Consider the following 19,184-nt stretch of genomic DNA (forward strand, 5'->3'; position numbering starts at 1 on the left):
AGGACTGTGCTGAAAACATATGTGAACTGGTTTGAATTAAAAATACTTCTCATCCGATTCTTCATCTGGCCTCATAAATAATTGGGTCTGTACAGCTGGGAGAGGAGGGGAGACAGTGCACAGAGGAATGGACAGCTGGGGAAGGATGAAGGGGACCTGGAGCTGCCAGCGCTGCTGAGATTAAAGTATCAGATGCTGTGTTTGTCATTTAGTGCTTCTGCCCATTCAGAGAGATACAGACCAGCCACAGCTCTCCCAAATCAGTCATTTTAATGGCACTCTGTAGAGCAGGTCTATTATAGGACTTGTTCAGAAGCAAATAGTTCTCATTCATTTCAGTTCTTCCCTGTTCTTGGTGTTCTGTGTTTGTTGTTTTCACTTTAGGATCAAATCAGGAAAATAGTTACCAACTACATATATTTTCAAATTAATACATCCTTTCTGAGGGATTATAGGCAAATAAGATGTATGATTGTTCTTTCTGGCTTTACAATTTGGTATTTAAACTACCTATGCTATAGCCCTCTGAGGCAACTAATTAGTGCATGAAAAAGAAAAAGAAGGAGCCCTCAAAAAAGAGGTGAATATGCACACCCCAGGAAAACCATTAATCATATGCATGAAGTACTTCTGGTGAGTGTGGAAATTGTCCTTTTTGACTGGGTTATTTTTTTCTCTACAGGTGAGGTTATTTTTTCTCTACAGCATAGTGCAATATCTGAAACTCATATGCCACATGTAGCTAAATATAATATTTCAAGTGTATTGGTATGAACTAGTATGTAATCTCTGGATCAAATCCCAACTTTCAAAAGGTCTCCTCACTTCCACTCTCCATTTTAGCAGAGAAATAAGGAGACACTAACAGAAGTGCACAGACAGCCTGCTTTTAAGTGGCAGGTTTATTAAAAATGTTCTCTATCACAAACATTGGAAACATACTCAGCAGATTTTATTGTAACTGATTCAGTAAATAGTGAAAAGGGAGTAACTGTCAATGTAGATCAGCCACTGAATTATGAAAAATAATGGGCTGGTTTCCACAGCAAACTCCCCACAAAACCCCAATATTGCTCAGCATCATCAGGTTCCAGTTTGTGCTCAGTCTGTCCTTAGGATGAAGTACATGGTTCACAAGTTTGAGCTTTGGGTTTATACATATTTACATTAGAACAGCCTACAGATTACAGGAGAGGACACATTAGCACCAGTGCTTATGGATTGGGGCTCACATCACCTCTGCCACTGCATGTACGTGGTAGTGACTCTACTGAAGAGTTAGGTTAAAAAAAGGTTAATAAATCTGGCACTTGGAAGGCAAACTGTGCTCTGCAGTGACCTAGGAATTCTTTGTGTTATGTATCACACTTGAATGCCTGTGTCTGAGGGCTGCCCGTCAGAATTGCCTTAATGTGCTTTCTTGCAAAAATGCATGCTTTGCTTCACTTCTGCTTACTGTTCTTTAGTAATATACGTAACCCCTTGAGATCAGGAAATCAGTGTGATTTTCTTACCACTGTTCTAAAACTAAGCACAAACTCTGTATTTAACAATATTAGACAAAATTAGTACCTTTAGCAGTTTTGGTAAAACATTTTCACATAGCAAAAAATCTACATAAATACAGTGTTCATAATTACTGACATTCACAAAAAAAGGCTTTGGTTAGAAAATCAGAAAGGGTCAAATAAAAAAAAAGCTTAAAAAAAAAGAAGCCAAAGGAGCGTTGAATACTATATTGGAGTCAAGTGAGTGCAGAATAAAACAGTAGTCGTCCATTAGTTAATTTTTCAGTATTAAAATCTTCCACTTAAAGAAGCCCATGTCTCTTGCAAGCTGTGTGCCTTTCCTGACGTTCACAGCTGGTCTCCTAGCTCCAGTACAAGCAGGGTGGCGGTAATTCCACATTTTCCTGTTCAAGGCAAAGAGTCCCTCTTCCAGCTGTGAGGTAGAGATTGGGTATCAGGTCACTGCGGTATGAGATACCACTGAGTGTAGCAGTTACACATTTGTTTCTAGTTCATTTATTTCAATAGTGCAGTGGTCTTTACTGTTGGATTTCTTAGTGTGATTCTCCACTGGACTTTCTTCTTGCTCCACTTGTACGGGTATGTGGTGCTGAAACCCTTTCACTGTTTCTGGTCCACGAGATTCATTCATGGTCTTCACACAGCCATTTCTCTGGTAAGCCACAATCTGATGGACGTTAATAGGCTTAGTTTCACAGATCAATGGCACCTATGTGAAAAGCATTAAGATCTGGAATACTGCCACTGTTTGCTGTATACAACAGGAAAGGAATTTTTTACTTGGAAAGCTTGTGATCTGCTTTACATTCACCAGGATTATCTAGGGCCTCCAACAGACTTCCAGGACCTGTTTCTCATATACACTAAGCCATCTTTGCATCATCTAGATAAAGTGAAGATATCTCTAAGTATGCAAAAATGAAAATTCTGTCACAACTCTGATTTAACTTATACTTACAGTAATAACTGCTTGCATCAGTAAAGTGATATAAGTAGGGTAAATAAAGCTTAGAATTTCAGGGCTAAGTTTGAAAGATACACGCTCTCAATGACCAGTATGCTAAGCTGTGGGCAATGCTTGCTCTGGAGTACAGTCACATAGACCAGTAAGTCAGTTGTTGTTGCCTTCTGCCTTTCTTCTAACCCAATAAACTAACACCTGTCTTTTCAGTTTGCACTGTTTCAAAAGAAATAAAGAGGATTTTATTGACTGATTCATAAGTTAAATATTGAAGTGTCCTTTAAATCAAACCAGAAGTTCTGGAAAATAAGACGCAAATACTGGCAGAGAAAAGAAGTGGGCTTGCAGCTGAGAAAATTTGGCCTTTGGGTATACATTACTAACTCTACGAATTATGCAGCCAAAATGTATGGCAGATTAATGGTGTATTTTAATACCATTCTAGAGTATGATGCAAAGAAAAATCTCATCACAGATGACTAAATAATCCCTTATGAGGGATTTTATATTCTTCAAATATCTCTTCTTGAGTTCTGACTGAGTTCGAAATACAGCAATGAAATGTCAGGAGGCCTGTGTTATGCAGGAACTCAGATTACACTTCTGGCTTTGTAATGGATGACATACCTTACCATTAGGTTGTATGTTTAGTATTATTTTAGCTAGCTGTATGTGTAACCCATATATTCAGGCCTAATCCTGTCATCAGTAATTACTGCAGGTGTTAAGTACCTCAGAGGATAAGGTCTGTCTTTCTATATAAACCTTGAAAGAGCAGGAATTTTAAATACCTGTTGCAGGAAGGCATGACAATGGGATTTACCAGAAAGGTAGACTACTACAAATGATGCACAGAAATGAAACATGCCTTGTGAAAATCAGTTCTGATGAAGGAATTTTTCTCATGAACTATTCTGTCTGTGTGGAATAATGGTAGTGAGAGTCTGCCATGAGCTGAAATGGTTGGAGATTAGCACCTCCAAGCATGATGGGCTAGTGGAATAAGGAATCTCCTTTGTAAAGGATTTGAAGGAAGAGGATAAGGAGTTCCTGGTATAAGGAAAGACTGAATGATGCATGCCAAGGAGGAAGGAAAAAAAAGCATAGGAGTGGAGGGAGGCAGGGGCAGAATACAGAGGTATGTGTGGTGTATGGAGTAAAGATACAGAGAAGGAAAAACAGGTGTAAGGAGGGACTTGTATTAAATGTAGAAGGCATGAAGATGTCCGAGAGTGAAGTCTAAAATGGAGCAATGTGTTTGTGCTAGTCCAGAAAGGAAATTATTGTGATGGTAGCTTCAGGTTATGCTAACACAAAGGCTTGAAATACCAGGGTAGTTGCTTTTGTTGTGAGCTTATTGTTTATGCATATACACACTCATAAGTACCTTTACCTCCCCCTGCTCTATTGCTGGTCACAGTTTTAGAAGGACAATTTACTGGCCAGTCAAAGTTTGGGTACTGATTATGGGACCCACAGTTCCAGCGCCTCATACATTTGCAAAGCAGTGCAGCTGCTTCTCTTGCTCTCAGCCCCCGTGCACCAGACACAGCTGGCTGGCAAGCTTTGAACTTGAGTGGCTTTTGGCATGACCTCATGGAAAAGGACCCCTCCAACCCATCTGGCTAAGCAGCACATTGCCCAATTCTGTCCCCTCTCTGGAACACCTTTTATAAACTAGATGAAACAAATGTCGGAGGCTGAGAGCTCGCAGGTTCTTTGCCGTAATACAGCACGTGCTGACACAGCCTGGCTCATGGCATTGGTTGTTACCTCGTCACCGTCCTTGATAAACTCCTTCCGGCAGATGTGGGCCATGATCCCAGCAGCCAGTGCATCTCCCAGGACATTGATCATTGTTCTAAACCTGTCTCTGGAAAATGAAATAATAATGGTAAGTTGTTGGCTCTTTGGGTACATTCCTATGCCTTCATCACTGCGGTAATTATAGCTGAAGGCCAGTTTTGCTGGTTTTATGAGCTAACAAGTTTAGAAATGGCAGTAAGGAGTCTGGCAGAAGGCAGCCACTAGTTACTGAGCTGCTCAGCCTTTTCTGAGCTTGGTGCGCTGTGCTACCACATATTTTAATTTTAATTCATAACTGAGCTAAGTAGAGTAGCTATGCCTCCCTATACGTGCAAGCTGATTCAGCACTAAAAAGGTTTAACACAGCAGACAAGTCTGCATTTATGTCAAGAGTTTTTACGTTAAGGTCCAGTATGATGGCCTGATTTGGAGGCTGGTTCTGGAAACATCTTAATTCAGTAAAAGCAGAGGGCAGCCAGTACAACCAGCACCTTATATTAGTTATCAAACAACCAAAGTGCTAGTTAAGATTATTGTATTGATAGAATGTGCAGAATACAAAATTATTCAGAAGATTGCTAAATAACTACACTCACAAACTAAGCAGGCACTGACCATATTTAAATCATGTTAATTTCTGAAGCAGCTATGGTTGCTATGGCTACCAGTGGCACTTAAAGATTCTTCATTTTCAGTTGTCATCTTTTCCAATTTAAATTTGTATGCTTGACAGTACTTTGAACACATACAGTTTTACTATTTTTCATTTATTAATTTATGGGATTGTTTCTTCCCTGTTTACACCTTCCACACACTGTCTAGAAAATAAATTATTAAAATACAAACTGTAAATACACAAAAGTAAATGGTTGTCATAGACAAATGTTACACTTGAAACAGCTTGGAACCTGTTAGTTAAAACTGATGAGATTTCAAATAGACAATATAGCTTTTACATCTGAAATATATTACATCTTTTCCAAGAAAAACATACACATCTGAAAACTGTGTCATATTGGTAACTTAATTTATAAATGTGGTTATAAAATGGAGGTTCAGAAATCTCCAGATGTTTGGCTTATTAAATTCAGTGATGGTCCAATATCAACACTGCCCAGATTTCTGAGCCTGTATCTTAGTATAGGAAAGAGTTGAAAATGTGTGCTAATTTTTTTCAGTTATTTTAGGCATGTACTCTGTGCATGCAAATGTTCATGCAGTTGCTTGCCTAATCAGCATGAAAGTTCCTGCATGAAAGGTTATTTGCAAGTCCAGTTACCCAAATTGTACATGCAATTGCAAGTAACTTCAGCAATAATATTCCAGAGCCTACACCTAGATGTAGCTGTTGACTCCAGGACCCAGTCCTACACTTGCTTGCTGAATCCCTTTCTCTAATTCCTGCTGTTCTGATTTTGGGTTTTGCTTTGAGGAAACTTCCCACCAGAATATGTTAAGCAGGGAAAAACACTTCTACAGCACATATTGATAGATGTTCCTGATACACAAAGGCTTTTTTTTTTTCCCTTGGTTGATCATCACATTTTGATTCTTGGAAAGACATTCTCAGCTGTTAATTTTGGATTGTGCAAAGAGTCAGCTGTGGTAGAGAAGAAGCTGTACATATGAACAGAGCTCAAGAGTTTGCACTCCCTTTTGGGCTCTGATTAGCATCTCTTCTGAAGGATTTTTCTGAGGAAAGAATGCACCGCACTGGAACTATTAAGAAAAACAGATTGCCTGGCATGTTTGTTTCTGTGTGTACAGAGTAGTTTGCACTATGCCTGAGTAGAACCACACCGCACAGCACCGACATTTCTCCATTAAGAGGCCAACCTGTCGCTAGTGGCATTTCTTTCAGTGCAAACATGAGTCAGGTGTTGCAGTGGTATTTTAGCTTTAGAGTATATTATTAAAGATGCAAAACTTTTACCTTCTGCTTATTAAATTAGCTGAGAAATATTTTGATTTTCTTAATGTCTTTAGGAACTAGCTAAAGGTATGAAGTTCACATACATGTTATGGCTACCTAAGTGGGTTGTAATACCTGCAGTGCATTGTAATGGGTATTTCAGTCTCGTGAGATCATCTAACCAGCCTTCTTTAAGCATTCTTCATACTCCAGTACTTCCAAAACTAATACTGAAAATATTCATCATGTCACCCACATTGACACTTTGCATCTGCAGGCTCCTGAAACCACCAAGTGCTGAAATATAGAAATATACTTTTTGTATGAAAGGTCATCTGCAAAATACAGAAAATTGGGCCTGTTCCTTGCTCACTTTTTCATACTGTCTGGAACTATAGCCCGAAAAAAATTTTTGTCTGCTGTTTTGAAAAGTTTTATAAGACAAAAAGAAGCATAGTTCCCATATACGCTGGAAGACTTACTGGAAAAACAATGAAATGTTGATGTTGCAAGAGCTGGACAAAAACCGAGCAATATAGAGGGAAAAGGCTTTTGTAATACAGCTTAAAATACTTCGATTTTGTTGTGCTTCATTAACTATTGAGCTTCAGTGAATAGCATTAGAAAAGTGGCTTTATTAAACTCTGAACTGCCATTCCCCAGTTTAGGTGTCCACAGCAGATATTATTTATCCTTCACAGAAGAATATTCCTAAAATAAAATATGTCTTAAAGTATGCATATGACACAACACTCATGAATAATAATAGTAACAGCAACAAAAACATTTTATTTCACTCAACAGGAAAGAACTAATTTCTTCTCCCAGTTCTTTGTACAAAAAATCGGTGGCCTAAAGTTGAATAAAACAGGATATATAACAGAATGGACTTGTAACACGTTTTTACTCAGAACCTTGATGTAATGAAACTCCACTGTACTTACGGAGATATATTTTATATAGATAAAAAAATAATTTGTACTGTTTCCTTGTGGATGCATACACTAATTATGTAGTTAATTGAAATGCTAATGAGCTAGGGACCAGTATTTTACAATTCATCTTCCTAGACTATTCAAAATTGTTTGGTTGATTGATGGACATTTACACAAAAGTAAAGAGTTCAAACAAACCACTACTTATGAATTTTTAAAGTGGCTCTTCTCATAGGTGACACAAATCTCTTTTATTCTGAGTGTGTTAAGTTTTAGCCTCTGCCTCTGCTATTACATCCTTGGTGATTAGGGATGCAGCAATGTAACCTCTCCACAGAACGGCTGAGCTAGCAAAATACGACTGCGCAGGGGGCTACAAACTGCTGCTGCCTATTTAGCATTGAAATCAGGAAGAGCAGAACTGCAGCAGGATCCATGATAGAAGGAAGACATTTTTAGTTCTAATGCAGTGCATTGCAAGTATTACATTGAGGTTGACTATACCATGGCTCTAGTTACAGTAGTAGTAGCAGCTATATATATACAGCACAAACCATTACTGTACTGTCATGGCTATTTCAGGCAGAGTGCTATCTGTGGGGCAGCAGTACTTGCTTGCTTTAGCACTGGCTCATGCTTCTTTGCAGAGCACTTCACTACATTGAGATGGTGTCCTTGAGGTGTCGGTGGGCTGATAAGCAGTGTGCAGGCAAACCACGTTTCCTAGGAACACTGGCCTTGGCCTTGTCCAAGGCAAGGTGCCAGAGCTGCACCTGACAGACATTTGTCTGGCCTGACCTTAAAACTTCCCATGAAGGTCATCCTCCAGCCTAGCTAGGTGCAGCCACTTCCACTGCCTGACTATCATTCTAGATAAAAATAATTCTTAAATTTTCCTGTGATCTGACTTAAGGTAGTTACTTTGGTCTACTTCTTCATCCTTCCTCCCTATGAATGTGAAGAACTATTGATCACTGTCCTCTTCAGGACAATCTTATCTGTATGAGAAACTGCTGTGGTGACCTCTTGCAGCCTTCTCTGGTCTTAGAGTAAACAAACTCCTTTTTCAGCCTTTCCATGTAGTCATATCACCAAGTCTCATCTTGACCCTCTCTCATTTGTCTTTTTTCAATATAATGCCCACTTCGGCAGAGTATTTAATCTGGGGCCACATTAGCACCATGACAAGCAAAATAATTACTTCCCATCCCTTTTATGTATACCTGTATTACTATACCCTTGGAGACCATTGCCTTTCTAGCAATGTGGCCACACAGGAAACCTCAAAAGCTTGATGTTACTTACAGTGCCCAGTCGACGGCAATAATCAATGTGATGTCATCCGTTGGGAGCCCAACTGAGGTCAGAACAATGACCATTGTCACCAGGCCAGCTTGCGGGATACCTGCAGCACCTATGCTGGCAGCTGTTGCTGTGATACTTTAACAAAAAAAGAAAGGAATAAGCTTTACCAGTGCTGGGTTGCTCTGCATGAAACTACACCATGTTTCTACAGGAGCTTTCCTAAATCATAATCCTTTTTACACAAGCTGCCGCACAGAAGTGCCAGTGTTTTGCAGACAGAAGCCAAGTCAAAGAGCAAGAACAGGCCAAACTGTCTGCCCAGTGCTAAATTCTCACCCTCTACCTTTGCAGCCTTGGCACTGGTGGGACAGTTTGGTTATCTCTTAATCTCACAAGTGCAGAGAAAGGGGGGCAGCCAGGCTGTGGGCTTCTCTGAGCTGTCAGCTTCTCATGGGTCATGCACGATGCAGCACTGTGTGCCATGAATCTGCCAGCACTCCTCATTGCTGCTTCACCCTTGGCAGCAGAGCTCCCAGCAGACATCTCTGAGTCATCACCAGCAGTTCCTGTGCCAGGCAAATCCGCAGCTGGCTGCAGCTAGGGCCTTTAATGTCAATCCATCACAAAGAGGCCACACCACGGGTAAAGAGACTGGGCCAAGGGTGAAGTCCTTGCATAGCACATAGCTTTGCATACTTGGATCTAAATCTGAAGCAAGTGTGAATGTGACTGTACCTCTTCAGTTTCTGGGAAGCATTTTTACTTGACCTTCACACCATTTTTTCAGCCAGTCAAGCAGAAATGAATGAGAGACCAGGGCAAGAGTGGACCTGGCAGGCTTAACATTTTTTTCATAATGCTATTTTTAGGGGAGGGATTTCATTCCTTTTTCCAGGAGCAAAAATGACTGGATATATTCATTTCCGCCCATCTGGCCACTTCCAAAAGCTAGGCCATCCAGCAGAAAGACAAAAAGCAAATGTTGACAATTGTAAAAGGATGACAGAAAGTATATACACTGATAATCCACTGCATTCATCAACCCAGAATTTCAGAGCTTTTGGCAAGCAGCTCATGAACATCCTATGATGGAAAATGAGGGTAACAGTATTCACCCATATGGAAACTGAGACACAGAGATATCCAGTATCTTGCTCACAGCTGTACAGTGTACCAGTAGAGCAGCATCAGTATTTATAACTAGAGCCCTTTCCTGCAATAAAAAAAATACATTTGCATGTGGGTGTGATGGGGAATGAGAAAGACAAACTACATTTTGAAAAAGTTAGCTTGTACAGCATCCTAATAGCATTGTAATAAGCAGAGTATAGATAGAACAGAGGGGACAGAAACTCAGTAGTCAAATAAGAGATACCTATAACAAACATTAAAAGGTTCTCCAGTTAGTGCTATAAACTGGCCAGCTAATTAGGGCTGCTTCTACCTCCTAAGTCAGTTCAGGCCACAAAGTCTCACGACTGAATTGGGAGCAAAAGCAGGGATGTTTCTCTAAGATTGTACATGCAAGCTCATCTGCTATTTCATTCCATTTTGACCTTAATGTAGATATTTCTTTCTATAATATGCTCATTTGACGGGAATAGGATCTGTACTCTCTTTTTCTGCTACATCTAGGTTTGCATAATCACATTAATATAAACTGTCAAGCTGGATTTCACAAACTGTGAGCAAAGTAGACTGATGATTTTTCTAACATTTTTTTCCTCTCTGGCAAAAATATCCTGGCATTCAGGAATATTTGAATTTTAAATCTCCACGTCCCAGAGTATCAAGGTCTGGGGCACGTTTAGCCCATAGTATACAGTTAGAATTGGGCTTCAGATAGTCAAGGTACTGATCCACTGTCATTTCCTATTTACCCCCTTCTTTTGTGAGTCTTTTGATTTCTTTTCCTTTCTTGGGTTTTCCCCATCCTCACTTGTATTTTCCTTCTATTGTCTTTACTTTAGTCTGGTCTTTATGTACTGGCACTTAATATAGGGAGTGAAAATAAAGAGACAAAATAGAGTTTTGCTAAAAGAAAGCTAGAACTTACCTTCTTTCCATTACTATCACCCTCCATTTTTCAAATCACTATTCTCTACTTCAAGGTGTATGTAATATCTGCCTATGCTCTGGGACATGCTAAAAACACCTCCAAATTCAAAATCACAAAAGACTGAATTTTAGCACAGGGTCATTACAATAATTTTCAGAGAGAGCGAGAGAGCCTGAAGCAAGAGCTCATCTAGGCACAATTTATTTCTGCTGCTGCTAGTCTAACCAGATCTTGCCAGAAGCCCATTAGCAAACCTCAGCTGTCATCTGGGGTGCGTTTCAGGACTCTCCTCTTCTTGTCATGAAGCTTTTTCAAGTCCAGCAGAAGATGGGCAAGGCCCAGCAATGTAAACGGGGCAGTGAGGAGGTCACTGGGTGGGTAGGTAAGCCGATCTCAAATATGTTGCACAAGGCTCTGACTATGAGGAATGTTTTTCTAATCATTTTTTCCCTGCTGGAAACCTGCAGGTTTCAGTCCCTGAGGCATTCTTTGGCAGCCACTGGAGTTATTCTGGCAGTAATTGTTCAGCTGGATCTTCTAGTGTTTTGGATCCATTACAGACCTTTCAAGGATGGCGTATGCAGCTATAGCACTCTCTACCCACTGAGAGCATGGTTGTTTATGAAGTTTTCAGCATTACAAGCAGCAGAGAAGACATTTAAAAATATCTGACTGATATGACATCTTCATGAAATCTTGCCCTGACAGTAGTATCTGTCCTCCTTCCCTGTTCTGCTCTTCCAAGGTTTGACAAAGAGCTTCCTAACACATGTTATTCCCTGTTATCTGATATAGGACTTCTAGTTTTTAATTTTGTTAACCCTTTTCCTCTCATGTAAAGATGCAAGCCAGATTTAAAGTTGAAAACAATTCTGACAGTTAAAATAGTGTTTCAAACACCAATAACAGTAAATGTTCAAATCCTAGTAAATGATCAATGGGTTGCCTGAAAGTAAAAATTAGATGGTTATTCTCAAACAGAAACGTTTCCTGGTGTCCACATGCTTCTATTGAACAGTACCAGTACATGTCTTTGTACAGTCCCTGATCTCCACGTTACCTAAAAATAACCATCCTACGAGGGATGCATCCTTTGATAATAGCAAAGATTAGTTTTGCTCTGAACATTGCTACACTGAAGAACTGTAAGAATGTCAGACTCAACAAGACAAGCAAATCGCAGCATGTGGAATTTGAGGTTTATACCTTATAGTAATAATCTGCCCAAAGTCCAACTCATAGTTGTTTACTTGCGCAATAAAGATGGCAGCCACCGCCTCGTAGAGCGCCGTCCCATCCATGTTGATGGTGGCTCCCACAGGCAGCACAAACCTTGCAATCCTCCTGTCCACATGGTTATTCTCCAACAAGCACTTAAAAGTGATAGGCAGTGTGGCTGAGCTGCAAAACAGCAGAGAAGCACACATTGAATGTTTTTATTTCTGGGGAATGTAACAATTGTAGCAAACCTTCTCCAGGCAGGATAAACCTTACACTAACCATCTGAACACTGCTTCTCATTCCTTGGTCTGCACATGTACTCACTCGTCGTGTAACTCACTCCTTTGCTTGAGGGAGGATAAAAACAATTACATATATAAATTCTGAGTTAGTGTAAATTTTGCTTCCCCAAAATTAAAAACATTATTCTCTCTTTCCCTGTTTCTGAAGAAAAGGGACAGAAATCCCACAGAGGCAGTATTGTACACTCTAATGCAAGACAGGTGAAACACCCTATGCAGCTCATTAGTAAAATCTCTAAAAACTGTTCTGCACTCATGGTTTCTAAAAAAGTTTCCTTCCAGGCCTTCTGAAATAGAAAGCCATTTTTAAACAGCAAGAGTAACCATAAATCAAGGAAAGGTACAAAGCAAGAAAGGCTCTTAACTCACTGTAAGGGAATGCTGCATAAATGCCCTTAGGGACTGTTCCCCTTCTCACTACATATTGACAGTAATCAGATGACCAGTTTAAGGAATGAATTACAGTGCCAGTGAGAGTTTACAAGAGACTGGAATGCTGCTTGGGTTAAACTCCAAAACAACCCAGTGGGCAAGAGCTCTGACCAAGAAACTGCTCTTTTTGCCACCGAAAGCGTTAATGCAGTAACATCCTACCTCATATGTCATCAATTTATTTCTGCAAGGGGTTAGGCAAGGATCTTATCAACAGCACACCTGAAAATAAAAGCTACAGACCAAGCCCCTGTATTCACAAATACACTGTCTGGGACAGATCTGCCCGTGCCCCTTGTGTGGCCTGTAACAATCACATCACTGCAGGTCATATAATAATGTGTACATATGTAAATGAGATATAAGTACATATGTGTGTGGAATGGAATGGAATGGTATAGGACTGTTTGACAGGTATTAATTTTAAAATGAGCTTAAGGTCTTCCAAATCTTACTTTTGTTTTCATTAACTGAGACAATTCATTAAATATTATCTGGTCATAAATTTCCTTGGGTTTGGTAAGATGCATGCATTTTTAAATAGCAACACACCTAAACATGTTTATATTTTATCAGCCTTTTTGTAACATTCTGCATTTCACCATATGCTATCACATTCACTAATGTGACCTTGCATTCAAGCGAGCAAGGGGTTATTTTTTATGGTACATCAGTTTGTATGGAAAATAAGTATGACCACTGAAGAAAATATATAAATTTCAAAATATTTGCCTTGTTATGATACTAATTTTAATATACTGCTTGATTCCTGAGACTAATAGATGTAAAATAGCAAATTCCTTCAAAATTATTCCAAAGTTACCTCTTTAAAGAGATAAATGGTTACAGGGGAAATATTGGTATTATTATACTAAAGTCTTTAATGTTCTCTTCTTATGTGATCTACACACCCCAAGTCATGAAATATAGGCATCTTTCTGTTAGTTGGGGCAGTTCAGATTGCTCAGTCACTGTGTGTTGTGAGCTTCACATTAGCAATGTGGCTCTGATATAAATCTTATAGTTACCATCATCTGTTCTTAGCTGAAGATAACACATTTGACCTACAAATTCTTTCTCAGTCAATACAAATCATAGAATCATAGAATCATAGAATCATAGAATGGTTTGGGTTGGAAGGGACCTTAAAGATCATCTAGTTCCAAACCCCCTGCCATGGGCAGGGACACTACAAAAGCACAGATTCCTAAAACTCTGAAATCATGACCACAAGTTTGCAGGAATGCATTAGCAAAATGTTTCCATGAACAGGGGTTATCATTTTGTATTTGTGCAAGCTGTTCTTTGAGGAAAGTAACAGTGTTTGGAAAGGAAAAGCAGTTTCCTGCAATAGAAACACAAAACAAAAAAGACAAGTCTATGCTTTCATTATGATATCACTGTTTTCTATAACCTTATAAAATCTGATTGGTGAAGGATTTACTACAGATTGGCAGTCACTGCCATGAAAATTTGGACAAAAGTAATTCTCTAATTATGCCAATAAACTTAAAGGGCAAGGAAGCAATAGAAACCTGATTACCTCTGGTAACTGGAGTATATTAAACTTTTTCATTCCAGCAGTCCTAATATTTAATCAACATTTACTTCTGAAAAAAACACACAGCAAACCATAATCCCATAAACTACACATTAGATGTAATTTCTGTCTTGAGCATATTTATAATTTTTCACACCTTCATCTGTGAATAACTGAAATTCTCTACATCTTGTTTACCATAAAAAGTTCATAAAATAAAAGGATGAGGCTGGGGCTCACAGATAATGTAGAACTGAAACCCCTGGTGTAGCTGCAACTAGGAGCAGACTACCACAGTCGCACTTCTAGATGTTCTTAACTATAGACATGGCTAAGAAGCAACTACTAAACTTACTCATTATCTCCCTTCCTTGCCGCTGCTTCAGTTGTGGAGGGTTACCTGTTTTTAAAGACAGCCTTTCCTCGGCCATTTGGCTTTTCTTTAACGAAACCCTAATTTCTTTGTGGGAAAAGGAAGAGAAAAAAGTAATCTTACAAGGCCTTTCCACCTTGTCCACACTTTGACATATCAGAATTTTAAACCTAAATGTCTTCCTGTTCTGAGGGCAGAGACCTGAGCTGTGAAATGTGCAAACTTTAACTGACTGACATCTTCTGATTTGGTTGAGATGTGACCGAGTGTGTAAAACAATCCCACAACACCAATGACACAACCAGCAAAATCTGGATGTATTTCTACTGTTGTAAACAGAATATGTGACACTGCTTTTGCAAGAATTAAATTTTTAGACTTCTGCATTATTTTACAGATGCAGGTGTTTCTTTCATTTTAATTTCATGCTGTTAGAAGTCAAATTTCTAGGCCACATAACTAGATGTTGGTTTTGTTGTTTATTGAATATTATAATAAAAAAGAAAATAGGTAGAATATTAGTGCAATGGCAATGAAAAACCCTGTGCACGATTTGAAAAGGAAGCAATTTCCAGTCCTAGCACATGCAACTACTACATACAGTCTCACTCAAATTTATGACATCACATCTTAGAGCTAGTAGGCTGTCTGTCCCAACTATTCCTATTGAAAGATTTTCCAGGACTTCCTGTTCAGATGAGAAATTTAATTTATGATCTAGATGTACGCTTGTCAATTTCCACTAAATTTGCTTTAGTGTGCTTTATCCTTTTCTCCTTGCACAAATCAGTCCAGCTGTTACAACGTGTTGTTAGAAAACAGTTTTGTCCCCTCTCAGCCTGGATTGACCCAATCAGACTTTTTAAAGTCTTCTCTTACAAGATTGCTACTTTACATCCCTGATTACCCTTTTCAACACCTTTTTCAACCTGAATGAACTCTTCCTGAATATATGTGACAAAAGTTATGTGAAGTATCCTAGGAAACATTGTCTTGTTCAATGATGGTTCTTTTTTACTCGTAATGTATCATATGGCACATACCAGAAAATATGTGTCTTGTTTAAGGCTTTGGATCTTGGTGACCCACAGCTGGCAATAAAAAAAAAACAAATACTTTCCTACTGTCATTTTTTAATTATATATAATTATATAATATATAATTTCAGTGGCTGAAGAAAAAACATTCTCAAATATATACTTTAATTTGCCTTTCCAGTTAAATTAGGTGAAATTTGTTTTCTTGAAAGCTGCTTTATCTAGTGTTAAACAGTGGAGCAGTAACATGAAAGCCTGACATGTAACATTTAATAGAAGGAAAAAAATACTCTAAAGCACTGATCTTAATCTGCTAAGTCTTTTAAAAACTGTCCTAAAGCTTTCAGCTAAGATGCGAGGTATATTCTCCCAGCACTAACACTAACAATTAAAAATACATTTTTAAAGTCTTATCTCAATTTTGGGATAAACTGCCGCAGCTGCAGAGACTGAGCATAAGCTAATGCTGGATCAGGCCAGGCTCTTACTAGTGTGAACCACAAAGACGGCTAGTCACCGTGGAAGAACAGCTGTTCAGCCTACTCTGTTTATCTTATCATTCAAATGCATTTTGATATTTGCTCAAAAAAATCAACAAACTGATCTCATCTCCCTTTTGCTAAATCTGCCTTTAATTTACACTGTGCAATAGCCAAGATCTTAGTGTTTCATAAGCAGCAAAACATTTGAAAAACTCATGTTTTATCATTTCACTTCAGAGAAGATGAAAATTGCTTCTTTTCATGGGTTGTACCGCTGAGAAGATGCTGCTTTAATTCATTAATGATATGGAAAGATGACCTAAAAAATAAAAATCCCTCTTGCCATTGGAATGAAGAAAGCTAAGATCAGGGGCGATGTGGGGGGAAGAAAGCAGCAAGTCAGAAATCCACAGCTACGTGGTCTAAACAGAACAAAGCAGGGCAAGGTGAGCAATGACAGCACATGTCCTACACACCTTTGATGTAAAGAGGAGCTGCGTACATTGCTACGGATGCCTGCTGCCAAAGCCAGCCTATACTGGGGCCAAGGGCCTCGCTTCAGGGGCTGGCCGGCCAGGTGACTGGTGCAGGGACTTGGTGCTAGTTGTAGGGATTGAGTTCATTGTGTCCTAAATGATCCACCAAAGGAGCAAGAGATTTTCTTCTCTGTCCCTGCCTCTCCAGTAATGTCTGTGTAAACTGAAATATTGCTGTGATTGCAGTTTCTGGAGAAATAGAAGGGGTCTGAGAAGGGGGTGAGAACCTTTCACTAGAGGGGAAATGGGTTGAAATACTGTTCAGATTCAACAAATTCATTGCCATGAGACAGCTGTTTAGTGGTTTTCAGGTTCCCTTGTGTTACATACTTTGGTTTTGTACATGGTATTGTTTTTGATTCTTACAGTTTGACTTCTAGCTTAAAAAGAAAGCTTTCCACAGGTGCAGACTAGCTGGAATGAATATCAGAACACTGATCTGTGGTTTTCTTTCTGTCTTTAGATGTAGACATGAACTGACACAGAAAAATCTCCAAGAAACACATCAGTACACTTAAAACCAACTCTTTGTTCTGCTCTAAGATAATCTGAAAATCCAATACCCGCATTATGAGTGTTATATAATGCCCCTGTGGCAAGTTTTATTTAACCAAATACAGATGTGTTGACTGTCAGGAGAAGCAGCTCGCCTGTCCAGCCCCAATTATTTGTGCATGTTCTTTTGGCAACAGCTCAGTTATGTGCAGTATCCATTCCTTTCAGTGTAACAAAGGTGAAAAGTTCAGATATCTGTAGACAAGGCACTGCTGTTTTAGCAGAAAAAACATGAAAAACCATGTTGGGCCTGTGTTGGATTTGCAAAATACACTGTTAAGAAGGGGAAAACAGAGCTACACCCATCAAACATGCCCAGGCCCCAAATCGGTAAGTTCAGAGCCTTTCCTCAGGACTCACCTTAACTTTGGTGGTACATTAGCTTCTGACAATAAAGAGGCTAAATCTGGTAGCAAGTCCTGCTGGTAATTCTTGACAGGCTGAGCTGCCAGCTGATGCCAGAGCTCTGTTCCCAAACTACACCTTCTCTGGGCCTGTAAATATGTAATTATTCCTTGCACAGTGGAAGGGAAGAAAGCACAACCTCAAAGGAGTCAGTATCCCTGGGAGAGGGGCTCTCTCCTGGGAGCTGGAGCCCAGGAGAGTCAATGTCAGCACAGGTTTAAGGGAAAGCGGAATTCCCCATGTATTCCCCAATGTCAGTGGGCTCTCTCACATCAGCTTGGCGTAAGGAAATGGGGATGATGAAAATCTCAAGTAAGGATTGGTTTACCTTGAAGAGACTCGGCAGAGAGAGATACCTCTCATCAGTTCTGTAGGTTGAGATTTTTGCTTTATAGCTATGCATGATGCCTGCCTAGCTCTCCTTACCACATTGGCTTTTGGGGCTGTTTCCTAGAAGCCCAACTTTCCTGATGAGGAGCTGAGTTCCAAGATGAACCATAGGCATTTTAAGAAAAATTCTCTTCTTCTAGAAAAAGAGAATGAATGGAATGGCATAGATTAAAAAACCTGAGTTATCAGCAATAGAGTTCTTCAGAAACAGAATTCTTAGAGAAGCAGGGCAGATAGTCAAGTGTGTCAATGTGAACCTGATGAACCTTTTCCAACACTAACACCTTTGTGTGCAGAATTAGCATCTTAATTGAATCTGGGGATGTGACGACATCTCAAGCTACAAACTTTTTATGTTCTAATAAAAAAAAGCTTGCGTTAATTATTTAAGCCTAATTAGAGTTTAGCACATAATTTTTTCTTGATTTTGTATTTCACAGCATGTTGCTCTTTATAGGTCATTTTGGAGCAAACTGTTATACATGAAAACACCTTGTAAAATGGAACATAGGGGGAAGCCAATACCTTCCAACTGTACTGAAATAATCATTCCTAACTCTCCTTTTAATTCCTATACATTTCTTCTGCTCTGCTTACTCCTGGCCTACCCACTGTACATATAGTCGTGAGAGAAACAGCCATCTGCGCTTGACCTTCCTGTCCCAAATTACTTTGTCAGACCTCGCTAGAACTATAATGAGCCTAATCAGGCCAACGGGCCACGGATAAAAGTCTAAAATTTTTTATATTTTTAAAAAATTTAAAATTGCTGGTAAATTTAAAAGGATTTAAATTTAAAAGAATTTAAAAGGACCTAAAGTCCTTTTCCCAAGTCTGGCATGGGTCTAGTACAACTTAAGTTTTCTCTTTTTCATTGTCCCTTCAGTAAAATAGAGATTATTTCTCTTTTAGCATTGACAGTAATTATCACATCGCAAAGAAATGTTCTGTAACAAAAATAAGTTTTTCAAAAGATTATACAAAAATTAGTGACATCAGCTAATCTGAGTTCAGGGAAGTTACACTGTTACTTGTCCATATATTTATTTACTTAGATAATTTGCAGGAGAGTTCCAGATTTCTGCAAAACTCACATCATTATTTATCAGTGATGATGCCCTGTGCAAAGCCATATGTGCTGATTATATAATGGCCCTTATTAGACTGTGAAAAAGAAGTTATTTAAATCATTATTGACTGTTTTCTGAGAACTTTTTCTGTCTATGTCATTCCTGCCTTTTCCTTCTATAATCCCACCAGTTACAAATGCACTTTGTTTCTAAGTGGATCACTCCACCGTAGGAGAGATTACGTGAATTCTTCCTCAAGGAACTTGGGAAATCATAAAGACAAGTAAGATTACTAGCACAAGGGGTAAGAAACTGGTACAATAGTATTGCCTGA

The 19,184-nt window shown here is 39.1% G+C and overlaps 1 protein-coding gene across 3 annotated transcripts in view; it reads right to left on the reverse strand.

Annotated features, from left to right (window-relative positions):
* Window positions 1-884: 884 nt before the first annotated feature.
* Window positions 885-19,184, reverse strand: part of SLC1A7 (solute carrier family 1 member 7) — a 54,588-nt gene continuing 36,288 nt past the window's right edge. Inside the window, exons 8-11 of one of the 3 annotated variants that reach the window (XM_027778660.2) lie at window positions 11,714-11,908; window positions 8,449-8,583; window positions 4,264-4,363; window positions 885-1,941 (exon numbers count right to left, since the gene is read on the reverse strand). In XM_027778660.2, coding sequence (XP_027634461.1) covers window positions 1,783-1,941; window positions 4,264-4,363; window positions 8,449-8,583; window positions 11,714-11,908 — 589 coding nt within the window. In that variant the 3' untranslated portion in view covers window positions 885-1,782. Of the gene's footprint in view, window positions 2,239-4,263; window positions 4,364-8,448; window positions 8,584-11,713; window positions 11,909-19,184 lie in introns of all 3 variants that reach the window. The other 2 variants (XM_027778659.2, XM_005231676.3) reach the window with 2 other exon arrangements.

This window comes from Falco peregrinus, chromosome 10 (genome assembly GCF_023634155.1).
Source record: "Falco peregrinus isolate bFalPer1 chromosome 10, bFalPer1.pri, whole genome shotgun sequence".
NCBI lineage: Eukaryota > Metazoa > Chordata > Aves > Falconiformes > Falconidae > Falco > Falco peregrinus.